This window comes from Nannospalax galili, unplaced genomic scaffold (genome assembly GCF_000622305.1).
Source record: "Nannospalax galili isolate Female #2095 unplaced genomic scaffold, S.galili_v1.0 scaffold185, whole genome shotgun sequence".
NCBI classification, from domain to species: domain Eukaryota; kingdom Metazoa; phylum Chordata; class Mammalia; order Rodentia; family Spalacidae; genus Nannospalax; species Nannospalax galili.
In genome coordinates, this window is record NW_008355474.1 from 1,603,607 (window position 1) to 1,629,517 (window position 25,911).

Consider the following 25,911-nt stretch of genomic DNA (forward strand, 5'->3'; position numbering starts at 1 on the left):
CATTGCACGACACAGGTGCACTCACATACATGCCAGCAATACGCTCATACACATAAAATAAAAAGTAATAAAATTTTAAAAGTATGGTCTTCCCTTTTTCTCTTCTCCATTTCCCTATTCCAGGCAGCTGTCGAGATTCACAGTTTGCCTGCCCCATTGTTTTTCTCTCAAACTCTTAATAAAATCATCCTCCACCTTCCTTCTGTTCAGTTTCTAAATTCTTGTACTAACAAGACTAGGAACCCACGAAGGGAACCTGGATTTCCCCAGTAACAAGCAGAACCTTGGGAAAGGGTGCCAGGAAAGGGAGACTCCTGGGCCATGGTACAGAGAAGGTGGCCCAGGTCCCTGCAGGGATCAGGGATGTAGCACAGGTGCTAGAGCAACACAGCTGAGAGATTCTGGCAGAAGCTTACAGAGAACCATAGGGACTTATGTTGCCTCATCCTTAGATCCCCTACGAAGGGAGGATGGCATGATGGAGGTTGTGTTTCATCCTGGCCAATCAGAGTCCTTCTAGGAAAACAACATCATAAGAGAAGGAAAAAAGATGAAAGAGGAGGGAAGCAGACAGACTGGAAAGAAGCCCAGGGAGAGGAAGGAGGAAAGGAGGGAGCGTGGGTGGAAGAGAAAAATAGTTAACAAAATGAATGGGGCTCAGTCTTCAAGCTCCACAGAACGGATGTTAGTAGTACAACTGACTATAATATCCTTTGCCTGTGCTTTAAGGTTGAGCTTTTGAGGATTTCCTCAGGAAACACTTTTCAGTGTTCAACAATGCTCAAGAAAATTCTCTCACTTTACCCTGCTCTCTTCTAGGAACACACTCCAGGATGGAGCGGGTTTATCTGGGTTGTTTCCTCCAGCAGGCCTGGAGCTGGAAAACGATGGGGCCCACGGTCTTCAAGCAAAGACTCTGGGGTGCTCGGGATTCCATCTGGGGCTCCTGGATACCCCCCGGGACGCCTGAGGCTGGAAAGCTGGGTGCGCTCCACAGCTGTGTGAGGCACCTTTGCCCGCCTGGTCCGGTGGCTTGGCGTCGCCTTAGTAACCACTACTTCCGGCCACAACCGGAAGGCCATGAAGGCAGCCTTCCGAAGGAGTATCCGCCCCCACATGGGCGGAGAGACCCGCCCCGCCCACTCTGCGGTTCCCTGGCTCCGACCCTCCCCTGGGACCCGCGGCACCCAGAGGACCCACGAGCGAGCCCGGCGGGACGCGTGACCGTGGGCTGAGCAACATGGACGCCTTCATCCGCTTCACTAACCAGAGCCAGGGCCGGGACCGACTTTACAGGTGAGCCAGGTGCCGGCAGCCTCCCCACTGTCCGGTTGCGACCCAGTACTTCCCAGGATCTCGAGAAGGAGGCAGTGGCCCTGTACATCGAGGGACAGGGACACTGCCAACTCCCACTGAGGGAGCGTGGGGCCGGAGCGATCCTCACCTACGTTCAGGTCCCCAGCTGCCTCCTGCCTTTTGCTGTGTGACCTCAGCCCAGGAACCCGCCCTCCTAACTGTTCCAAGAGAGGGAAACTGGGTCCTCGCCCCGCAACATCTTTCCAAGACATCTCTTTTGAGAGACAGGGAAACTTTGGATTGACTTCTGTGGCTGGAGAAGCAAAACAGTTAACTGTGGCTTTGACTACCTCCTGAAGTGTTCCAGTGAAAGTTTTATCTTCTTTATATTCCATTATTGCCTAATTGGTGTCCTTGAGATACTGAGTATGAAATACAGTGGAGAAAGCCTTAGAGCTGTACCTCCAAAGTACATGCTATGCTATTGAAAGTGCCAGTGAGTGTTTAATACTTACTAATCCTTCTTCATGATTTCCCACCCCCCAGAGATTTGACAAAGTCTTGTTCAGTGATCATTTAGAAAAAAAATTAACACAACATAGTTACGGTTGCTGTTTTGTTCAACAGCTCGTCTGAGAGTTTAAGGGGTCAAATGCTAGTATAAACACACTAGTAAGAAAAGTCCTAATGATGGGACTTTGAGAGACCACCTGCACAGTATTTTGCAACTATTATTTAACCTTCATCACAACCCTATGGAGGAGATACTTTAAATATCCCAGTTTCACAGATGGAGAAACTGAAGCAGAAAGAAGAACTAGGGTGGCAGGGTGGAGACACAACTCTACACAGTTGATGCAAGCACCCACCTCTTAGCCACTGAGCCATACTGCCTTTCTGATTAATTGATAGATTTTTCAAATGGTTGCATTTTATACTAGCTTCATTAAAAATCAAAACATAATTCATGTATCCCCAGAATATATTGGCAATGTCTTTTGATATCTCAGCAAAACCTCAGATCCTATCACTTATTTCCCAACCTTCTTAAGAATCTGTATAACTGGGCTGGAGGACCCTGGTTCAGTTCTCAGCACCCACATGGCAGCTAACAACTGTCCATAACTCGAGTTCCAGGGGATCAGGCACCCTCTTCTGACCTCTGCAAGCACTGCATGACCTGAGTACACCTACAGGCAATACACTCAGACACATAAAATAAAAATAATATTTTTTCAAACAATCTGTATAACTATGAACAAAGTGGCAGTCCTAAAATAATGCCTTGTTTTCAGACCCAGTCCTATTCTTAGACCACATCTGAGAAAGAAAGGTGTGTTGGCATGAGCAGCTTGAGCTCTCTAGCTCTCTAGCTCTCTAGCTGGAAATCATAATTGAAGAAGAGAGATGGTCCTGTCCTCTACTCCTCATACTTTCCTCCTACCCTCTCCTCTTTTTTTCTTTCTTTTTTTTAAGATAGGGTCTCACTATATATCCCTGACTGGCCTAGAACTTACTATATAGATCAGGCTGGCCTAGAACTCAGAAATCCTCCTGTCTCTGCCTCTTGAGTACTGGGATTAAAGGTGTATACCACCATGCCCAGCTTTCTCTTGCCTCTTATCATGTCATGCCCCAAAACTAGGTCACCATTTTGGAAAATATGTACTTTTTGGAAGATTTATTTATTTACTTATTTATTTTTGAGGTGGAATCTTACTCCGTAGCCTAGATTGGTACCACAGTCCTCTTGTCCCAGTTCCAAATGCTGGGGTTCTCGACATGAGCCACCATACCCACTCTGTGCCACATTTTGATTGAAAATAATGTTTATATCAGAGAGACTCAAATGCAGTTACAGAACAGTAGGAACCACCTTTTTTTTTTTAAGTAGACTGCAGGTGAATTTGGATGTTTGTGATATATTTTTCTAGTATATTTATCACTGAGCCACTATTATTTGCTGGCATGATGATGATCACTTTGTTGAATGTATAGTATTATTAAACAGTGTTCTACCTATATTTTATGTAAAATTCTAATTGGTTTTGGAAAAAAATATAAAATATATTTGCTATTTTGTGTTCTGGTATGTATTTGGTCCTGTAGTTTTGAGAAATTAATATTCAGGACTGTGGGCTTTTATTTCATTCTAGAATTTGTTTCCTGTCATATATAAGTAGTCAGTTAAAACTATGTGGTAGAGGGGCTGGAGAGATAGCCCAGTGGTTAAGAACACTGGTTGTTCTTGCAGAAGACCCAGGTTTGAATTCCAGCACCCACGTGGCAGCTAACAACTGTCCATAACTCCAGTTCCAGGGGATCCAACAGCCTCTTCTGTCCTCCGTGGGAATTGCATGGCACAGGTGCACTTATCTACATGCAGGCAATACACGCATACACATAGAATAAAAATAATAAATAAAATATTTTTTAAAAAACTATGTAGTAGAGGGGCTGGAGAGATGGCTCAGTGGTTAAGAGCACTGGCTGTGCTTGCATAGGCCCAGCCGGGTTCAGTTCCCACGCCCACATGGCAGCTACCAACCATCCATAACTCCAGTTCCAGGGGTTCCAACACCCTCTTCTGGCCTTTGAAGGCATTGCAGTCACCTGTGCAATTACATACATGCAAACAAAACACTTATATACATAAAATATAAATTAATTAAATAAATGAATTTTAAAATGTGGTTAAGATCACTGACTGCTCTTACAAAGGACCTGAGTTCAGTTCTTAGCACTCACATGACAGCTACCAACTCCAGTTCCAGGGAATCTGAACCCTTCTTCTGGCTCCACAGGCATTTCACACAGGAATACACTTAATACATACATACAGGCAAAAAATTATGTGATAGAAAAGTTCATTTTGGAAATCTGAAAATCATTCTACACTGGGGAAAATAGCAAGTGTGGATCTTTGTGGAATTGAGAGACATTTCCATGCAATTTCCCACTTTGACTATATCCATTTTTCTGTGGAGCTGTGACCTGCCCCTAACTGCAGAGTCCTCTTTCCTAACCTTTATGTTGCATTGCCATTGCATGCTCTACCCTTTGTCCCTCTTGTGGAATAACTATTGCAGAATGTTGCTTTTGTAAGAGCTACTACATGGCAGATCTCAGAAAGTCTGCCTCAGCAAAATGCTTCTTTTTGCCTTTAGAATATATGTTTCTCTTCCCTTTGCTTCATGAATCATTATTTGTTTTATAAATCATTTTCCACATTTTTTTTCCATTTCAGAGCCACTCAACATGCATGCATGTTGCTTAGATATTTGTTAGAATCTAAAGCTGGCAAAGAGGAGGTGGTAATGAAGCTCAAGAAACTGGAGTCCAGTGTGAGCACTGGCCGTAAATGTAAGTACCCTGTCTTTTGAGGGACAGTGGCTTCTGGTTTATAATCCTCAGCCTGACATCCCATAATTCACAACATGCTTTCAAGGTTTTAATTTCCATTCAATCAAGTTTACTGATAAAACAGACCATCAACTTGCCTCATGACCAGAAAGGTTAAATGTTTTGCTGCAGGCCATTAACAGATACCCTTCTGTGTTCAGATTTGGTGCCATACCATATCCTTTTGCTTAATCATAGCACAGTATGCTAGTTCATTTCCATTCTCAGAATGTCTTAGTAATCTCCAGCATGAGTTTCTGCTTGCATGAGCCCTTTTGTTCTATAGAACAGACTAGTTAAATTTTAGACCACCTGCCTTTTCCCCTTCTTCTCTTTAAAATTACTGGAGGATCTGAATGGATGGCTTTTTTTTAGACCATTTACCAGGTAGTTTCATATGAAAGACAAAAAATGAAGTCAAGGGTTTTCACTGTCTAAAAATTTTTCATAATTAATCATCCTGGGAAATCCCATGCTTATAATTAATGCATGCAACTCCATTGTTTGATGACCAGATGCTGTGATAGTAGGTCAATTGTTTTTTACTACTATCCATTCAATTTACTTCATAAAGGAGCATTTCTTAGGTTTATGGGAGAAATAAAATCACATGCTATAAATAAGAGTACCAAATATTGTGGCTGAGGTAAAGGAAAAGAAATATATTTGAAGGAGGTGAGATGTGAGGTCTGGTTAGAGAGGCAGAAAGAGTATTGTGGAAGGGAGGTTTCCTCTAGAGAAGGTTCAAGATTGTTATGAGCAAATCATTGTATTGAAGGATCAGTGTCAAACTAGGAAATGAGTTTGACAGATTAAGACTCAAATTGTCAAGAAGAAGGTTGGGAAGGATTGGGTAAGCATTTCTGGATGGCTTTGAAGGCCAAGATTAGAAATTCTTAGATTCTTTAGAATGTCATTGCTGAGATGTCCTTTAGAGTTTCGCTGCTCTTGAAAGCCTAAAAGGTGCTCATCTAGTGTCATTTAACTAGCTCATGCAAGAGCCCGAATGAGAACCCAGACCTCAGGTATTGAAACAATTGCTGCATATACTTCTTTGTATTAGTTCAAGGTAAGCTAATATCAAGTACTCTTTTGAGAGTGTTTGGAGAGTAGCTACTTCCTGGCAGTTACTGAGTCAACCCATTCTCACAGTGCCCAGTAAATACATGTGAATGGATGATTCCCTGATTGATTAAATTGCAAACTTACATAAGGAGATGCTATTGCAGTGGTTGATTAATTCAACTAGAAGCTCCATGTGACAATATTAATTGCCCTGTCCACTAAATCCAACCATTTCTACTTTGTCTTCTTCAGTAGTTAGCCAGAGGAGAGTTGGGTCAGAATAATAGCAAAATGATAATGGTATCTTTTAAAAGGCGATCTTTTGCTTGGAATTAAAATGTATAAGAATGTTGAATCTGGAGTTCATGAATCTAGCCCTTCCTTCTGAAGAAGCGTAGGTGATAACACTCAAATGTAATAGTCCACGCTTGCAATCTAGAATATGCTAGAAATTAGTGTTACGGCACTCACTGGCATGGAGGTAATAAACTTTAAGTCACTATCTTTTGTACCTTGCAGAATCATTATGTAGGTGCTTAACATACTGTAATGGCCTTCTTTCCTGAGCTAAGACTGAGTCTCTAACAACCATCAACTGTTAAGATACCAGTGCTGGCTCCTTACCTTGTCACAGGGCTTCTGCCCGCCCATTAAGTATGAATTAAGTAAGTGCTAACTCTGTGGGTTCCTCTTACAGGGTTCAGACTAGGCAACGTGGTCCATGCCATCCAGGCAACTGAACAGAGCATCCAAGTCACTGATCTTGTGCCCCGCTTATGCCTCACATTAGCCAACCTGAACCGTGTGGTTTATTACATCTGTGACACTGTCCTCTGGGTGAAGAGTGTGGGTCTCACCTCTGGAATCAACAGAGAGAAATGGCAAATGTGGGCAGCCCGCCACTACTACTATTTTCTCCTGCTGAGCCTGGTCAGAGATCTATATGAAATCTCCCTGCAGATGGGACGGGTTGCACATGAGAGGGCCAAGAAAGAGAAGTCATCATCCCAGGACCCTCTTGGGTACAGTGTGGTTGATGAAGAAACAGAATGGCTCCAGTCTTTTCTTCTACTCTTATTCCAATCTCTAAAGCGGCATCCTCCCTTGCTCCTAGACACAGTGAAGAACTTCTGTGACATCCTAATCCCTTTGAACCAGCTTGGGATATATAAGTCCAATCATGGCGTCGTTGGACTCGGAGGTCTCGTGTCCTCTGTGGCTGGCCTTGTCACCGTGGTATATCCTCAGATGAAGCTGAAGACCCGCTAGAGTGTTTGAAGTCTTTAAAGCTGATATCTTAGTGGAACTGACATTTGTGTTAGGCACAAACAATGTCTTATTATACTGAAGTTTCTAATCATGTGAATGTCTTACCAACCTGTAATGTGAGCAGAAGTGGAGCCAAGAATGGAGCATGAAGATTGATAAGGTTTTGAAATGCTGCAGTAACTTCTGAATTTCTGATTATTTTCCTTTGACTAACATTACTGAGCATCTTTCTTATACATCGTAAGAGATTAGTGTTTGCTGAATTAATAAAAATTGAAAGGGGGCTGGAGAGATGGCTCAGTGGTTAAGAACACTGGTTGTTCTTGTAGAAGACCTGGGTTCAAATCCCAGCACCCACATGGTAGCTAACAACTGTCCATAACTCCAGTCCCAGGGGATCCAGCAGCCTCTTCTGACCTCCTCGGGCATTGCACGTCATGAGTGCACTTACCTACATGTAGGCAATACACGATACACATAAAGTAAAAATAATAAAATTTTTTTTAAAAAAGGAAAAGGAAAAAAAACTGAAAAAGACCCAATCAAACTAGTAGTGTGGATTGGGGTGTGTGGGTCTTTGGTTTCACACAGGGCTGGTGCACAGCACTCCCAGCTCTAGTAAAGGCTTCTTTTCCCTCCTGTCAGTTATTATCCCTTATGCCCAGAGATGTCCCTAGCAGGATGGAGGGGAGCTGGGCTTTGGGCCTCTGGACTGTTGGCCCTGGCCATCACTGCACTTGTGTCTTTGCTGTTTCCAGAAGTAGACTCAGAAAAGCATCAGTAGTTTCAGGCTATAAATTATGTCTATGGGTAGAAGGCTCTCTGAAATGCTATGAGTAAGCAAAAATGAAGTAGAAGAGACCTAAGGTGAAAGTAGGTGTAAGGTCACAACAGTGCCAGTTGTATAGATGTTGACAGATAAGAAAACTGACAGTGGAAAACAAAAAAAACTGAAGTCAGGTTCATTTTGATTTCCTTCTCAGGATGCCCAGATACCTGTGGCAACTCATGACCTTCAGCAGCAGTCCAGACTCAGCCTTTTGCTTTTACCTCTTACCTCCCCAGGCCTGGAACTTTAATTGGTAGTCTTTAGTCCATCCTGTGAAAATTAAAACAATCTAGATTTATTATTTTTATTTAAAGCTATGTTTGGGAAATTCCACATTAATTTTTATCAAAATCGATGGTGTTAAGAATTTCCCATCTGTGAATGTAGGAATGCCACAGTTTTCTGTTATAAGTCAGATTTACTCATAGGACAACTGGGAGGGATGGGAAAAATCAGTCAGGACCAGCAAAGGGGACACTGGGATACTGAGTCAGTGGCATTTGCCCATGCTGTCTTCACATCTCAGTGTTCTTATTTTAAGCTTATTAGTTTGAGGGGTGTACAGTGGGGAGTTGGAGTCAGCACCCCAGTAAAACCATGTCATTAAATGTAAATGAGAAACATGCTCTGAATAATCACTTCCCATAAATGTAATGGAGATGCTTGAAAAGTAGACGTGAGTCTTTGGCACTCTTTTTAAAGTAATTGATCAATATAAGTGATTTGAGAAAACATTTGAGGAATTTAAAGAGAAAGCTGCTAACAAGACAAATAAGTTTAAATAATTGTTTGTACTGTAACATATTATGTCCAATAAATTTCTAGACAAAATTGACTCATGTATCTACAAATGTACCAGGATTGGAAAATTTTAGAGTAAGGAGTTCAGGACGGGATCCACAGTCGGGGGCGGGGGTGCTGGCAGGTGCAGACTGGGAAGAGAGTGCAGGGAAACCCCCTCATGGAGACTCTAGGTTGAGGGGTTCCCTTAGAGATCTGTCCAGACTGCTCCCCTGCCCAGGTGCTCTGCAGCCACCTGGCAATGACTGGCTTCTCCCTGGAGAAGCCTGCCTTGAGTTCATGGTTTTGTTTTTACTTTTTTCCCTATCTCTTTGTACTTTGGGCCTTACAAGTTAGGGAAGGTGGTGAAAAGGGGGGGAAATGCCAGTCTTCTAGAGTTTGTACAAAGCTTATTGGAATCCTGCTACTTTATCCTGTCCATTTCTCTCTTCACCTAATCCTCACCACCCTGTGCTTTCACATTCATGAGGGATTCCAAAAACAAAAAAGCCCTGAGATGCACAGGCCAGCACATTCACAGCTGAACATTGCTACTGAGCATTCAACAAATGTTTTGAATGCCATGCTTGGCTTGGGGAACCCACCGGTGCACCGAATGGCCAATATCCCTGCTCCGTGGTGGTGGAGGGAGGGGAAGAAGATAAGATAGCTCCATGCCCCACCAGTGCTGCCGGAGAACTGGCTCTTCTCTCTTCCCTTAGGATTCGCCCAGCCCTTTCACTTCTTACCTCTCACCCACATTCCGGAATCACAGCATTAGGAGCCAAAGGACCGCTTTGTCAGCAGAGCTTTTAGGCACATCCCCTCTGGCCCAAAGCCATGGCTCTGAAAAAAGCCACTGCCCTTTAGCCTGGGTTGTGTCCAGACACAGCCTTCCAGATTATTTGTCCTGAACCTTGAAGTGAGGGCAGAGGCCACTTTCCACACTTTCTTTCTCCACTGCTGACTTACAACCTAAAATCCCAGCTCAGATTAACAACTATTAAATGCATCATGCGTTTGTCACTTCTTTGGGAAGCTCCCTTCTCCACTCCTCCCTTTCCTGACTTCTTTTTTTCTGCTTTATTATGCCTTGCATAAGGTTTATCACCAAGGACCTATCTATTTCTTCCCATCCAGTGCCTCTTTTTAATCTTTTTGTTACAGTTGTGTGTGTGTGTGTGTGTGTGTGTGTGCGCGCGCGTGCGTGCGCGCGCGCCACAAGACAGGTGCAGAGATCAGAGGAAATTTCAGTTCTCTCCATCAGGTGGGGCCCAGAAATCCAACTCAGATGGTGAGGATTAGAAGCAAGTGTCTTTACCTGCTGAGCTGTCTTGCTGGCCCTACCTCCCTGTTGCTCATACTAACAGAGTAACAACATGCAAATCTGCTAACAACAAGGAACTACTATTAGTGCTGTCCTCTTACCCATTTCTTTTAAAAAGTTTTAAAGTTTTTTTATATGTATGAATGTTTGCCTTCATGAGTTTATGTGCACCAAGTGCAGGCAAGTGCTTGCAGAGGCCTGAGATTCCATCGGGGGTTCTGGGAACCCAATCGCAGACCTTTGCAAGAGCTATAATTGCTCTTAACCACTGAGCCATCTCTCCAGTCCCTCTTACACATTTTAATTAAGAAGCCCTTCTAAAGGGTGTGGTGGCACACACTTTTTATCCCACCACTGGGGAGGCAGAGGCAGGCAGATTTCAATGAGATTGGGGTCAGCCTGGTCTACATATTGAGTACCAGACCAGCTGGGGCTACAGAGAGACCCTGTCTCAAAAAACAGGAGGCGGAGGAGGAGGAGGAGAAGGAGGAGGAGGAGGAAGAGGAGGAGGAGGAAGAGGAGGAGGAGAGCAGGCGCACAGATGTGTGCACATCAGCACAGTTACTTGTTTTTAGTTTGTGTGTGTAGTGTCTGTGTATATATGTGGTGCCCATGTGTATAGTGCCTGTGTGTGTGTGTGTGCCTGTGTGTGGTGTCTGTGTGTAGTCTCTGTGCATATGTGTGGCATTCATGTGTATAGTGCCTCTGTGTGTGTGTGTGTATGTGTGTGCGTGTGTTTGGTGTCTGTGTGTGTAGTGTCTGTGTATATGTATGTGTATCTGTGGTATGTGTGTATGTGTGTGCTGCCTTTGCTGTGTGTAGTGTCTGTGTATATGTGTAGTGTATGTGTATATATGTGGTGTCTATGTGGTCCATGTGTATAGCAAGATTGGGATCAGCCGGGTCTCGATATAGAGTACCAGAACAGCTGGGGCTGGAGAGAGAGCCTGTCTGAAAAAAGAGGAGGCGGAAGAGGAGGAGGAGGAAGAGGAGGGGGAGGAAGAGGAAGAGGAGATGACAGGGGAAGAAGAGGCCTTCCTAGACAGTCTGAAGACACTGGCTTGCACCACCACACTCCACCAACTTTGAAGTCAGGAGCTAGAGGTTGGGCTGGGCCTGAGTTCCTGTTGAGGAAAGAATGACAGATGATGTATTTCTGTGATGTACTTCTTGGTTGTCTGAGTGCTATTGGTTCACAAAACAATCTTGTTGACAGTCACCTCTCCAAACTTAGGAGAAAAAACTGGTGGAATCTCAGGCTAGATGAAGTTTAATCCTTCTCTTCCTTCTTCCTTTCCTTTTCTTCTCTCCTTCCCTCCCTCCCTTCCTTAGTGCTGGAGAGCAAACCTAGAGCCTTGAATGTGCTTGGTGAGCACTCTTCTGTTGAGTTGCATTCTCACCTCTTGGTTTTTTGACACAGGATCTCACTATGTAGCCCTGGCTGGCCTGTAACTTGCTATATAGACCAGGCTGACCTTGGCCTCAAATTCTTGATCCTTCTGCCTCAGCCTCCTTAGTACTGAGATTACTGGCATGTGCCCACTACAACCAGCTTCAAAACATTTTCTTGAACTTTTGGATTTTACAGAGGTTGAAATTGTCCCCTCAAAGCCCAGATTGCTAGGGACCTAACTCCCAGTTGCCTTCTCTTCTTTGAGAGCAGTTTATCTCCATAGCCAGAGACTAATATGTTAAGGTGAACCCTGTCCCCATGTGTGTTTAAATCATGCTGTTTGTCAGTCTTGCTAGCAAATAAGAAAGGATGGGAGAAATATTTGAATACTGTTTCATGGAACCTTTTGGGGGAACGACCAACAATTACAGAATTACATGGAACTTCAGAACGTAGGCGTTTTAATGACAGATATCTCAATGCCTTCTTTATAGAAAGCAATTTTTGACAATTGGGGGCAGAAATATTATGGAGGTGATGTTTCATGACTCTGGTACATAAATCTTCTGAGCCTGGACCTCCTTCAGTTCTGTGAGTCAACACTTCATTGAGTAAGCATCCCCCATAGAAGTTAGGATGAACCCAGGGGACACCCTGGGTCAGACAACCATGGCAACTGGCCAACCCAACTTTCTCTTCCTTTTTGCCCTCCTCCATCTGGGAGGCATGAGAGGCATTGCCCAAGACTCTCTGGAGTAGCTTTGAGGTGTTTCTACGGAGAAGACCTTCTGCAGACTGGGCTCTCTGAGATTGAAGAGGCCACAAGCTGCAGTGAGTTTGGGGTCCCAGGATATCCACCTTACCTGGTCTCTTTATGGGTGTTAAAGGGAAGGATCTAAGGGAAAGGTCCTCTTGGGAATATTTCTAGGGATGCAGAGACTTTTAGGGAAACCACTGAGGAAAAGATGCAAAGTGGAAAACCAGGAGTAGAGAATATTCTGGCTTATCCAGAGCATAGCTAGTTTTTTGAATAACTGCTTACCTGACTGAGCATAGAACAAGGTAGAAGTTTAGTCATGAAGAAAAGACTACTACCTGAAATTAATCTCTTTAGTCTCTCTTGGACTTTCAATTAAGAGCCCCAGACTCCATCCCAAATCTTTTGTCTATTTCATTCTCTTCCTCTCATTACCTGTATTTTCATTTGTCTTGAACTCTTATAAGAAACATCAGTTTTGACCAGAGGACTGGAGTAATTCATTGCTTTGGAACTCTAAGGAGTGACCGCTTGTGTGTGACATTCATCCTCCAACCTTCTGCTGTCTGCTAGGACAGCTGAGCTCCCTGGCAGCTAGCGGGTGGCTGTGAGAGATAGGGAACAACCCCTGGCGTGCAAGTTTGTGGGCTTCTGATGGACCTGGGACTCTGCTTTGCAGCGTGAAGAGTGAGGATGGCAGCGAACAAGGGCCCAACCCTGTTAGATGGAGACCTCCCAGTAAGTAACCTGGGCTCATGTGAGATGGGGAATGGGGAAGGAGGAGGAAGCAGCAGGGAGGGAGAGTCAGGGGACTTCAAGCAGGATATGTCTACGTTACAATCAGTTCATTTACTATGTCTCAGTTATTCCCGCCTTTACCACTTTTTTTTTTGGTCTTTTTGAGACAGCGTCTCCCTGTAGCCCCAGCTGTCCTGGAACTCACTATGTAGACCAGGCTGGCCTTGAACTCACAGAGATCCGCCTGCCTCTACCTCCCAAGTGCTGGGATTAAAGGCGTGCACCACCACGCCCAGCTCTTTACCACTTTTTGCAGGAAACTTATGGGGGAGCCTAGGGGAAAAGTCTATGAAAGTCTAAGTGGCTTGAAGAAAAGGAGAGTGCTGAGGAGGAACCAAAGAGAAGGGAACCACTATGTCCAAAACCCTGAGGCAAAAGTCCCCATTCTGTCTACCACCCAGCACAATGTGTATGCTGTGCAGAGCCCATGCATTCTGTGCCCCTGGTCATTTAGCACCTCCGATGCATAGCCTGTGCCGCCATGCATGGGAAGGAATTGGACTTTTGGTGCGTCTAGCGTTTCTCTATGGCCTTGTTTTCACTGTAATTTCAAGTGCTTTTGATACTTTTCTGTGTCCTTGATGATTTTTGCCAAAACCTCTCTTATTTGGGCACAGTTCAGTTCAGATGATGAAACTTCAGAAACCCATCTCATTGCAAATTAAGCTTTAATTAAGTTCTGCACTAGGAACCTACTGTTTTGTTTTGCCCTAATTCATAAACAGAGGCATAAAATGGCCACAAGAAAAGTTAATCCTTAACAGTTGGTGCATTCTTCTTTTCCTAGTATTTTCTTCAACTTTATTTGCAACAACTCTTGAAGACACTGTCCAAAATGTTAAAGAAAATGTTTCCTTATATACAGTCACACTCCTTTTGTTGTTGTTGTTAAGATATCCAACTTGCCTGCAGGATGAAAAGCTAAAATATTATAACCACTATGTCTACTGGCCGAGTGGGTCTTCTTAATGGCTCTGCAGAGCAGGGAAGGTCCTCCACAGCAGATGGAACCCTGCCACAGGAGTACACCTAAAACCAAACAGAATTGGAACAGATGAATCAAGCCTGGGGAATTTGTTCATGTTACTATTTATATGGATGATTTTTTGGGGGGGTCTTTTTGAGACAGGGTCTCCCTATAGCCCCAACTGGCCTGGAACTTACTATGTAGACCAGGCTGGCCTTGAACTCACAGAGATCTGCCTGCCTCTGCCTCCTGAGTGCTGGGGGATTTAAAGGCCTAGACAATTGAAAGCCTATATGGACAATTCTTAACATTCATAAAACTGGTCAAAATAATATAAGGCCTCAGGTATTTTCCATGGCCAATCTGCCTCATCCTCACCCCATCAGTGCCCCATTTTGAGTTATTTAGAAGTAAATCCCAGATAAACCATCTCAAACCTGACTTGGAGCCAGCCTGACATGGTGACACATACCTATAATCTCAGCACTTGGGAAGTGGAGGCAGGAGGATCAGGAGTTGAAGGTCAGCCTTGGTTACATAGTGAGTTCAAGGCCAGCCTGGGCTAAATTTTGAGAGATTCTCTCTCAAAAGCACAAAAATAAAATCAAACCTGACTAGAGTCCTGGCTCTGCTATTTATTAGCTGTGTGATCTTGAACAAGTCACTTCTCATCTCTGAATCTCAGATGCTTCAACAGTTATAGAATTAAGTGAGATCAAGGCACACCAGGGTCTGGAGCATAAGGCACCTAGTAAATGCTGCTTCCTGCTGGGTCAGGCTTTTTTTTTAGCTTTTAAAATGTCATACATTTCTCACTTAAATCCAGACCCCTCCCCCATCCATGCCTCCCCCTATTCCCCCACCGAACCCTATGCACTCTGCCATACATGCTGAGTCCTATTCATTCAGGTGTTTGTACCTAAATGTCCATCAGTGTAAATGTGTCCACTGGAGTCTAGTCATTATCCAGGGGTCATATGTAAGTCATACTCTCCCTCACCCAGCAGCAATCAGTCTCAAATAGTTCTCAATCTAATGCTGGCCCGCCACCTATTTCTCACCTCCCCTTTGGGCCCTTGTTTAATTGAGCTGACATGGGTTCCGAGTTCAATGTCACCACTACCACAGGTTCACATGAGCAAGCCTTCAGTGGCCTGGAAGCCTCCACCTTATGTGCATGAACCAGCCCTGGCTCTTACAATCTTTCCAAGGCTTTTTTTTTGAGTCACTGGGAAAATACAGGACATTTTACTAGAAGAAAGGTCTTGCTCACACATAATCACAGTGTGGTGATGGATGTAGAGATGGCCCAAGGATAGGCACAGCCATGACAGAGCAGAGTCAGAAGTGGGTCATGGTGACACATGCTTGCAATCCCAGCATTTGGGAGGTGGAGACAAGAGGTCATCCTCAGCTACATAGTGAGTTCAAGGCCAGCCTGGGCTACCTGAGACCCTGCCTCATGGAAATAGTAGCAAAAGAGTCGTATTCCACCAAGTGGAAAAGTACAAGGTAGTGAATGTCAGCTTGTTTGGCAGTTGTCCAGCATCTATAGGTCCAGCATCTCAGAAAGATCATGAAAATGTTTAGATGAAGCCACCAGTTGAAAGTGGACTAAAACTCTTGACAGACACATTAACTTACTTTCTACAGTCAGTCTAAAAGAGGTGAGCTGGGAAACTGATGGGATTTGGCTTGACCCCGGGAGAACAGAGATTGCCTTGGGAGCTCTCTAGAGTCTGGGGATGGCCAGGAAGGCTTGGCAGGCTGGCTCTTATTTTTCCTGTGGATTCCCCTCTGCTCCCATGACTGGGCCATCTGGAGACACTTTGCTTCCTTCCAGCTCTCCTAGACTTAAGCTGGCCTCACTAATGGCAAGCACAACCCTGTGGTCACCTTCCAGGATAGTCAAGTGGGGACGGGGGAGACTTGAACATGTTACTTTGCTGACAGGAACAAGAGAATGTGCTACAGCGAGTCCTGCAGCTGCCTGTGGTGAGCGGCACCTGTGAATGCGTCCAGAAGACCTACACCAGCACCAAAGAAGCCCACCCCCTGGTGGCCTCTGTGTGCAATGCTTACGAAAAGGGCGTGCAAGGTGCTAGCAGCTTGGCTGCCTGGAGCATGGAGCCAGTGGTCCGTAGGCTGTCCACTCAGTGTGAGTCCTCATAGTACCCAGTGGCTACCCACCTGTCCACTGAGACTCACTGCCTGCCTGCCTGCCAGTCTGTGTGCTTGTCAGTTTGTCCAATCATCTGAGGACTTGCTTGTCTAGCCACCTGACTACCTCCCATACTGCCTCTATCTATCTCCCTATCTTCTCATCTGCAGAGATAGAGGGCTACATACAGATTTCCTTGTCTGTGAATATCTATAGCTCAGCCTAGGCCAACAATAATGGCCAAAGAACGTGCAGGGGGGAAGATGGGTAGATCTATGTGAGTAATGGTGTCCCACAGAAGCAGCAGGGTCTGGCATGAAAGCTGGCCTGGCAGGGCAGAAGGGTGCCAAGGGGAAGGGAAGACCCATTAACCCAGCTGCTGCTGATACCCACTCCTGATAGGTGGGAGCAGTGGAAGGCTACCAGGCAAGGTCCAGGAGGTGGAAGACAAGGGTCCAGTTGAGCCTTAGGAGGCTTGTCCTCTCTCCATTGTTCTACCTCCATCTGAAAGTATAGTCTCCAAGACTCTTGACTAGCAGTACTGAGACATCTAGCATTTTTCTACTATCCTAGTATGGACATATGGGTATGGAGAATTCCACCCAGCAAACAGGTAGGAACCTTTATATAAAGGTTCCATTGGATAATTCCAAACCCATGGTCACCTGGTGAAACTCGGTAGGTCGCAAAACAAAACCAAAAAACATGAACATGGGAAAAAGACCTGTAGAGAGAAGAGAGGGAGTGACCAGGTGGGAGATAAGTAAGAGTGCAGAAAGAAAGTGATCAACATGTATTGTATATGTGTATGAAATTTTCAAAAAAAAATTCAGTTAATAATTTTAGAAAAAGATGTTACAGGCCCTAAGCTAGCTTCCCTGTAAACTTTCATTCTGTCCAGTCAGAAGACAGCCAAATTATCTGGGATCTTTGCATCTTGAAATAAATATGAAGAGTTGCTGGGTATGGTGATACATGTCTTTAATCCCAGCACTTGGGAGGCAAAAGCAGATTGCTATGACTTTGAGACCAGCCTGGTCTACATAGTAGCTCTAGCCATCCAGGGCTACATAGTAAGACCAGGAAATATGGCGCATATAAATACCCTTTAAACCTGTGATTTCCATAGCCTTGACCACGGAACCTATGTTGTCTGCCAGAAGCACTTGTATCTTCTGGGGCTTGTCCCACTCCCTGTGACAGCCTTCAACTGTCAGTCATCTTGAAACTTTGAGGTTAAAAGCCAGGGCTAAGGCCAATCTGGAGCTATTCTAGCTGTGACTGGGAGTTCATCACCTCCAGGATTAAGCAGGCCTAATCCTGGCCCTATGGAGGCCAATGCCGAGGCCCTGGTGAGACCTGCCTCACTTCCACCTGGGTTCTCCCACTTCTTCACACTCTTCCAGAGCCCTAGTCAGGGAGAGAACAGTGCTTGGTGATGATTCAAATAGCTGCTATCTCTTCCCACTACAAATTTACAAAGCAGACACCATGAATCCTCTTTACATACTTTACATCCATGCTTTACAAATGCAGAGGCTGATAATTATGGCTCCTGACAGGTGGGGGCAGTAGAGAGTTGCTGCCTAGCGCCCTGGAAATGGAAGACAAGGGTCCATGTGAGCTTTATCAGGTATTCAGACAGGACTTGCTGAAGCCACATGCTGCAAAGATGCAGGGACAGCGCTGTGAGTGTAGGTCTCACAGACCACAAATAACCCAGGTCTCAAGGAGTCAGGGTTAAATATAGTAAATGGCTTCTGGTTCCCAGATGCCTGGGAGGCAGTAGGGCTGGAGATCTGTGGGCTTCAAGGTACTTTCTTTGGCACAGAGACTACTGCTAGCTCCTCAAGGAAGGGGTAGGGCTCATCACAACATGACCCTTGCTTTCCAGTCACAGCTGCCAATGAACTGGCCTGCAGAGGCCTGGACCACCTGGAAGAAAAGATCCCTGCCCTTCAGTACCCTCCAGAAAAAGTGAGTCCTCCCTTTTTCCTACTGCTTCCTACACTCTGTGACCTCCTCTCAGGAAGGAGAGCAGTCGATGCTGGGGCTGTGCATCTTTCTGTGTTCATGGGATAAGCAGAAGGAAACCCCTCTTCCTCATTCTGGGAGCCAGGAAGAGTCGGGGTGTCTGGGGCAGCGGGCATATACCCTGTACAAGTTTAGACAGAAGCTTTGTGTGGTGCTCAAGGAGGTGACAGGACTCACCCCAATGTGCTCCTTGCATGATTACACAGCCACCTGATATCCAGAGCCCTGGGATCTGGGCTCTGAGGGCCTGCACTGGACAACTTAGTGACAATAGCTACCTAAGAGCTCGGATTCCACTCACTGGGATCCCAGGAACACATGCTTATGTCCTTGAGGTCCAACCCTTTATAGATCATGAGACTGAACAACTCACTTCCCCTGACACAGCTCTATCTACCTTTATCCAATTGTGGCTTCCATAAGGCCAGTGACCTCATCTATTTTACTGATCAACCACCTCCCCGTCCCATAAATCACTCCCAAGACCTGCCATTGCCAATGGCTGTGACATGAGTTTTATGGAGCCCTCCCAGCTCATCTGTCATGACCAGCCTTGTTAGCCCCATTATACAGATGAGAAAACACAGACTGAAGTGGAGACTACAGGTGAGCAGGCCTATTTGTCTCTTCCTCCCCAGTGGTCCAGTGACAAAGCAACACAAAGGAACTTTGTCACAAAGGAGTGCCCAGGCTCTCAGGAGGAAAAAGGCAAATCATACCAGTGTAGAATTTGTAGGAAGACCAGCCATATATATTGGGAGGCACTGGGGCTATTCTCACAGGCAAGATTGTAACAGCTAGTGATATAGTGTGAAGAAGCCAGGAGACCCAATTGGCTATCACAGCAAGCCCTTTATCCTTCCCACATATTCCAGCAGGTCCCCTGGGCCATTTATTTTTTAATTATTACTAATTTGATTTAATTTTTTAAAACGTATTTTTTATGCGTATGAGTGTTTTGCCTAAATTTATGAAAGAGGATCATGTGCATCCAATACCTGTTAAGGCCAGAAGAAGGCATTGGATCCTTTGGAACTGGAGTCACAGATGACTGTTAGGTGCCGTATGGGTACAGGAAACTGAACCTGGGTCCTCTGCAAGAGCAGCCAGTACTTTTAACCACCAAATCATCTCTCCAGCCCCTATTTTAATTTTTTGAAACAAGATCTCACACTGTAGCCCAAGCTGGTCTGGAATTCACTATGTAGCCAAGGCTGACCTCAAACTCATAGCCATCCTCCTCAGCCTCCAAAGTCCTGGGATCACAAGTGTGTGCCACCGTGCCTGGCCTCTGGACCTTTAAATGAGGTCTTCCAGAGAGGCCTTGGGGCCTGCAAGGAAACCTATATGGCTGACTGTCCTCCCACACTCCCCAGATTGCCTCTGACCTGAAGGGAACCATCTCCACCCGCCTCCGCAGTGCCAGGAACAGCATCAGTGTGCCCATCGTCAGCACTTCTGACAAGGTCCTGGGGGCCACTCTGGCTGGCTGCGAACTTGCCTTGGGGATGGCCAAAGAGACTGCGGAATATGCTGCCAACACCCGTGTTGGTCGACTGGCTTCTGGAGGGGCTGATCTGGCCTTGGGTGGTATTGAGAAGGTGGTAGAGTTCCTCCTTCCACCAGCCAAGGAGGAGTCAGGTACCTGCCATTGAGGCTGGCTGACTTTCCTGGGAGTCAACTGGCCACTCAATACCTGGGGATTAGTGGGAGGCTGCAAGGTTCACTGGCCCTGCTCTGGGATAGGGAAGCCCTTTTGGATCTTCAGAGAGATCCATAACCCTTTAGTGCCCTTGCCATAGCTGTAAGGGGGTGGGGTAGTGAATTTGTATTAACTATCTCCAGTGGGTTTATAGTAGAAGAATGACGACTACTGTCTTCTAGCCCAAGGCACAACCCAAGGCCTCTTTCTGATCTGCTCTCCTGTGTCTCTATCCAGCCTCTGCTCCTGGACACCAGCGGGCCCAGAAAGCTCCCAGGGCCAAACCAAGCCTCATGAGGAGGGTGGGCACCCTGGCCAATACCCTCTCTCAACATACCATGCAGAGCACAGCCTGGGCGCTGAAGCAGGGCCACTCCCTGGCCATGTGGATTCCGGGTGTGGCACCCCTGGTGAGTCTGAGCTCTGCCTGACCCTGCTCTGTGGGCTTGCTGGTCCCTTCTGTCCTGGGGCTTTAGGTCTAATGACTGGGGCCTTAAGAGGGTGGCAAGCTAGCTATGCACACCACAGGGGAAGAGAAGGGACAAGACACAAGTTGAGGGGTAGTCCTGTCCCATCACCCTCTCCTGTCTCCCCCATTTTCCCTCTGAGTATTCCTGACCCTCGGCATTTATGTTCCCAAGTAGGCCTCTTACTGTAGGTCCCCCCATCTGCTATCAAGCAGTAGAAGTATCATCCATAAATATGCAAATCACAAAACCTATCTGTGGGTGAGAGTCCAGCCAGCCCTCGTCCCTAACTGCATGCAGGTTTCTGATTTCCCTTCTAGCAGCCTCTGCCTTCCGACTTTATCATACCAGGGTGAAGCTGCTTTTCCATGCATCTTACATTGTACATGCATCATACAGTTAGGCTGGATTTTTTTCTTCAGAAACTAGTAAGAAACTAAAGTCAGAGAGAGAGAGAGAGAGAGAGAGAGAGAGGCAGTAGCATAAGAGGAGGAGGAGGAAGAGAAGGGGGAAGGAGAGGAGGGAAGGAAGGAAGGAAGGAAGGAAGGAAGGAAGGAAGGAAGGAAGGAAGGAAGGAAGGAAGGGAGGGACTAAAGTTAGATGTAGTAGTGCATACCTGTTATCTCAGCATTTGGGAAGCAGAGGCAAGTTTGCTTCAAGTTTAAGGCCAGCCTGGCCTATACAGCAAGTTCCAGAGCTGTACAGTGAGACCCTATTTCAAAAGTCAACAACAATCACCAAAGCCCCAAAAACAAACAAACAAAAAACCTCAAAACAGAATAGCAACAACAAAACATTAAACCAAGAAGGCTAGCTCTGGACTAAGACTGTAGCTCAGTAGTAGAGTGCTTACCTAGCGTATGTGAGGCCACATATCCACAGCACTGCAAGAAAAATTAAAAGTCTGAAAGTCAGAGACAGTGAAAAATGACTTTTCAGTCATTATGTGAGTGGTCTGTTTTGTTAATTAACTTGGGTTTGTTTGTTTGTTTGTTTGTTTGGAGATAGGGTCTCATTCTGTGGCCCAGGTTGGCCTTGAAGTTGTAGCAGTCCTCCTGCCTCAGCCTCCCAAGTGTTGGAATTACAGGCATGTAATTCCTGGTTTAAGTGGTACTCTTATTTATTACTCTGTGTATATTCTCCCTCCCTCCCTCCCTCCCTCCCTCCCTCCCCCTCTCCCCCCCTCCTTCTTCCTCTCTCTCTCTCTCTCTCTCTCCCTCCCTCCCTCTCTCCCTCCCTCCTTCTTCCTCTCTCTCTCTCTCTCTCCAAGTTCAAGGCCAGCCTGGTCTTCATAATGAGTTCCAGTCAGCCGGGGCTAGCTACATTGTGAGGTCCTGTCTCACAAAAACTATACAGAGAAGAAGAAAGAATGGGAACAATGCAGATGTACATCTCCAGCAGAATGAATGGCAGTTAGTCCCCATGAGGGAGCTTATAGAGAGATGAAAAAGAAGCAGTGCATAAGAAAAGGTGACTCTCATACCATAATGCCGAACTAAAAATAGCTGTTCGTAAATCCATACTCATTGTATGATCCATTTGTATGAACTTCAAAAATAGGCCCAGGGGTTGGGGCTATATAGCCCAGTGAAAGAGCATATGATTTGCATGGCAGAGGTCCTGGATTCCATTCTAGCACTAAAAAGAAAATGTATAGCCAAAATGAATGTGTGGTGGCAGAAGTCAGGATGGTAGTCATTCTGGGGAATACAAACTAGGGGGTGTTTCTATCTTGATCTGTTAAAATGACATAGACTGGGGGCTGGAGCAATGGCTCGGCAGTTAAGAGCACTGACTGCTCTTGCGGAGGACTCGATTCCTAGCACCCACATGGCAGCTACGAACCATCCTTAACTCTAATTCCAGGGGAATCCGAAGCCTTCTTCTGACTTCATTGGGATTGCGCGACATGGGTACACTCACATACATGCAGGCAATACACTCATACACATAAAAATAATAATAAATTTTTTAAAAGTTACATATACTGTGCTGATAAAAACTCACAGAGCTCTATGTTAATGATGTGTACCCTTCAATGATAAGCTGTTAATTTAAAATGCCTGTGGGGCCAGGCCTTGCTCACCACCCCTGCCCCTGCCCCTGCCCCTGCTCCTGTGTCAGGGGACTCACAGTTTAAAGTAGGCCTGCTGAGCCAGCTTCTGTTACTATCACCCCCTCAGAGCAGCCTGGCCCAGTGGGGCGCATCAGCAGCCATGCAGGTGGTGTCCCGGCGGCAGAGTGAAGTGCGGGTGCCCTGGCTGCACAACCTGGCAGCCCCCCAGGAGGAAAATGATGATGACCAGATGGACACAGAGGGAGAGGAGACAGAGGAAGAAGAGGAGGAGGAGAAGGAGGAGGAATCAGAGGCTGAGGAGAACATACTCAGTGAGGTGAGGGAGAAAGCAAGAGCTCAAGGATTCACAGCCTGCAGGGAGTTGAAAAGCAGCGGGACGAGGTGGAATAAAGGTCTCTGTCTCCAGCTCACCCCCAAATCCACAACCAATGAAGTATTTCCATGTCACTCTCACCTGACTCCACAACACCCATAAAATAGGGCAAGGATTATTACCCATTCTTTGGATGAGAAGACTGGGGGTCCAAAGAAAGGAAGTGACTTGCCCAAGGCCAATAGTTAGTGACAGATCCAGGCCTAAAGTTTTTGTTTTGTTTTTGTTTTGTTTTGTTTCAATTTTGTGTCCACATGCCTTCCCCCTCTAGCTCTGAAGCTGGTGGTGAGGGGAAGGGTTGGGGAATTACTGTAGGAGGGGTTGTTGGTTCTCTGGCCCACAGGTAGCAGCCCTGCCCAGCCCTCGAGGCCTCCTGGGTGGTATGGCACACACCATGCAGAAGACCCTCCGGAGCACCATCTCAGCAGTGACATGGGCACCTGCGACTCTGCTGGGCACGGTGGGAAGGATCCTGCACCTCACACCAGCCCCGCCCATTTCCTCCACCAAGGGAAGGGCTATGTCCCTATCAGATGCTCTGAAGGGTGTCACTGACAACGTGGTGGACACGGTGGTACATTATGTGCCGGTGAGTCCCACCCCAGGGCAACCTTCCTTCTCCCCTGGAGGTCAGGCCAGGCCAGATGAGGTAGATTTGACTGAAGGAGCTGTTGCCAGACCTTTCCCAAGCCCCTGGAGACCTTCCTCCAACTCTCAGAGCCCAGAACTTCTGACACACTGGCCTTTCCCAGCCTGGAGTACAGCAATCCACAACTCTGGGAAGCCTGCATTCTGCCTCCCACTTACTGGTGAACTACCATTGATTTGGGGATCCTGGGTGGCTCAGCTCTTCTCTTTTAGCTCCCAAGGCAAGGGCCTGGCAGGTTTGTATGCCACTTCCTGGTAGGCTTCTAGGGCACCTTGAGCAGAGGGCTCTGCATTCTAGAGACTGCAACTGGCATTGTGTCAATTCTGACACCAGTGGGGAAAAATTGAAAAAACCTTTGGGAGTCTCTGGAATTCTCCCCAGTGGAAGTTACAGGTTAAGCAGCAGAAGGAGAGCTGATCAGAACAGAAGGTGCTCGTAGGGCTGGCCAGGGGGAAGGTTGCTGAATCACTGGCACCATGAGACATGCCAAGGGGCTTGGCAGCCAGCTTGTTCACCTTGGGACCCCAGTATGTCCAGATAGAGGTACCCTGGTCTTGTCTGCTTATGGATCTCAGCCTACAGCTCTAGCCACTGATTTCCCCTTGCCTGTGCCCCAGAGGAAAGCCCGAGTGTGGAAACTTTAGGAGACATGGCTTACCACCAGAGGCCATCAAAGTCCTCGGGACCTCAGGGGTCTCCCTGATGTCCTATATCCCAGTCTGTGCCCTGTGATGGCTGCTCCTAGGGCCAGAAGGTGTAGGCAAAGAGACAGGGCTAAGCGGGAGCCCTAATGGTGATGTCTGGCTTTCAGCTTCCCAGGCTGTCGTTGATGGAACCCGAGAGCGAATTCCGGGACATCGACAACCCCCCAGCCGAGGTCGAGCGCAAGGGGTCCGGGGTGCCGCCCGCCAGCCCCGAGCCCGCTCCCCGCCCGGGGCAGCCTCGTGCGGGTCTACGCAGCGTGCGGGGCCTCAGCGCGCCCTCCTGCCCTGGTTTAGACGACAAGGCAGAGAAGTCTGCGCGCCCTGGCTTCCTGGCCATGCCTCGCGAGAAGCCGTTGCGCAGGGTCAGCGACAGCTTCTTCCGTCCCAGCGTCATGGAGCCCATCCTGGGCCGTGTGCAGTACAACCAACTGCGCAAGAAGAGCTGAGCCGCGGAGCCCAGGCTCCTGCCTGGTGCCACCGAACGGGTTGCAGCCGGTGTCTCCCTAAGGAAACGGAAGCCACGCTTCCAAGGGCGCCGCTTCTTCAGAGTGACACCTTGGGAGCCAGAGCCACATCCCCACGAGGTTGTCAAGGCACACATCACTTCTAAAGCATCCTTTGGGGGCTTGACCCTCAGAACCAGTCTTTAAGGGGCACCAGAGCTGCAGTCAGCTCTCATGTATGGCTTGTTTTTTCCTAAAACAGCAATTGCTTGATTTGACCTCTCACTTCTTTAACTAAACTTGTGGCTAAATAACATTTGACCAATATTTGTTGCCAAAGAGTAGTTGGTCACTTGACAGGTTTTTTTTTTCTTTTCTTCCTCCGTCCGTCCCTCCCGCCTTTCTTCCTTTCCTTCTTTCTTTTTACTTTATCCCTTCCCTCCTTCCCACCCCCCTCACTTCTTCCCTTCTTTCTTTCTTTCTTTCAACAAGGTCTTCCTTTGTAGGCCAGGCTGTCCCCCTCTCCAGTGCTAGGAAATCCAATCTCTGGCCAGCTCCCTCCACTTGTCAGGAATTCTTGATGCATTTTTAGCGCTGAGCTCAGAAATCCTCCCATAATCTAGCTCTCCAAACACTACTCTAGGAGACAACAATCAGGTGTCAAGCCTTTATGTGTTTAAATATTGTTTGCCAAAGAGTAGTTGGTCACTTGACAGGTTTTTTTTTTTCTTTTCTTCCTCCGTCCGTCCCTCCCGCCTTTCTTCCTTTCCTTCTTTCTTTTTACTTTATCCCTTCCCTCCTTCCCACCCCCCTCACTTCTTCCCTTCTTTCTTTCTTTCTTTCAACAAGGTCTTCCTTTGTAGGCCAGGCTGTCCCCCTCTCCAGTGCTAGGAAATCCAATCTCTGGCCAGCTCCCTCCACTTGTCAGGAATTCTTGATGCATTTTTAGCGCTGAGCTCAGAAATCCTCCCATAATCTAGCTCTCCAAACACTACTCTAGGAGACAACAATCAGGTGTCAAGCCTTTATGTGTTTATTTAAAATAATAGTTCTATTTTTGAGTCTCTCTCCCTTTCCCAGATGGAGTCCAGGCCTGTCCTCTGTTGTGCCAGTTTTTAGTCACAGCCACATTTCCATCACAGTCACTGCCCCCTTTCCACGTGTCTATTCACTCTTTTGAATGCTGACACCCCATTGGTGCCGACAATAGTCATCTTTTGCTTAATATAGTGTATATTATGCCGAAAATATAGCCACTGTTAATTCAAAATTCTATTTTTGGAAATGTTAATATTTAGTCAATCTAGGAAATGCATAAATATGATTTTAAAATTCAAATGTAACAAAGTATATGTTTTCCTCTCTGGAGTCTTCAATTCTCCTTCATAAAAACAACCCTAGTTCAGTCTCTCACAGAC

General features: G+C 46.4%; 3 protein-coding genes across 5 annotated transcripts in view; 2 read left to right on the plus strand and 1 right to left on the minus strand.

Annotated features, from left to right (window-relative positions):
* Wdr93 (WD repeat domain 93) overlaps nt 1-1,029 on the minus strand; it is an 88,732-nt gene extending 87,703 nt beyond the window's left edge. The window contains exon 1 of one of the 2 annotated variants that reach the window (XM_017803085.2): nt 800-1,029. The gene's annotated coding sequence lies outside the window, so the exon portion shown is untranslated. The remainder of the gene's footprint in view (nt 1-799) is intronic. The other variant, XM_029555975.1, reaches the window with a different exon arrangement.
* Nucleotides 1,030-1,121: 92 nt separating this feature from the next.
* Nucleotides 1,122-7,205, plus strand: Pex11a (peroxisomal biogenesis factor 11 alpha). Of its 2 annotated transcripts, XM_008852810.3 has the most exons (3): nt 1,122-1,296; nt 4,544-4,659; nt 6,461-7,205. In XM_008852810.3, exons 1-3 carry the CDS (start codon nt 1,241-1,243, stop codon nt 7,030-7,032), a joined length of 744 nt encoding a protein of 247 aa, XP_008851032.1. In that variant the 5' UTR covers nt 1,122-1,240; the 3' UTR covers nt 7,033-7,205. The 2 variants fall into 2 exon arrangements, with proteins under 2 accessions (XP_008851032.1, XP_029411839.1); XM_029555979.1 differs by lacking the exon at nt 4,544-4,659 and having other exon boundaries at nt 1,144-1,296.
* Nucleotides 7,206-12,811: 5,606 nt separating this feature from the next.
* Plin1 (perilipin 1) lies at nt 12,812-24,496 on the plus strand. Its single transcript, XM_008852811.1, has 8 exons — nt 12,812-12,856; nt 15,837-16,041; nt 17,939-18,021; nt 19,455-19,719; nt 20,018-20,190; nt 22,431-22,640; nt 23,041-23,286; nt 24,158-24,496. The coding sequence occupies exons 1-8, from the start codon at nt 12,812-12,814 to the stop codon at nt 24,494-24,496; spliced, it is 1,566 nt and encodes a 521-aa protein (XP_008851033.1).
* Nucleotides 24,497-25,911: the final 1,415 nt, after the last annotated feature.

Excerpts from the sequence above, each read along its gene's own strand:
- Pex11a (XM_008852810.3), top strand. The coding sequence starts at position 1,241 with ATGGACGCCTTCATCCGCTTCACTAACCAGAGCCAGGGCCGGGACCGA. Across the intron at positions 1,297-4,543 it reads GGCCGGGACCGACTTTACAG|AGCCACTCAACATGCATGCA; the intron begins GTGAGCCAGGTG and ends TTTCCATTTCAG. Across the intron at positions 4,660-6,460 it reads TGTGAGCACTGGCCGTAAAT|GGTTCAGACTAGGCAACGTG; the intron begins GTAAGTACCCTG and ends TTCCTCTTACAG.
- Plin1 (XM_008852811.1), top strand. The coding sequence starts at position 12,812 with ATGGCAGCGAACAAGGGCCCAACCCTGTTAGATGGAGACCTCCCA. Across the intron at positions 18,022-19,454 it reads TTCAGTACCCTCCAGAAAAA|ATTGCCTCTGACCTGAAGGG; the intron begins GTGAGTCCTCCC and ends CACACTCCCCAG. Across the intron at positions 20,191-22,430 it reads TTCCGGGTGTGGCACCCCTG|AGCAGCCTGGCCCAGTGGGG; the intron begins GTGAGTCTGAGC and ends TCACCCCCTCAG.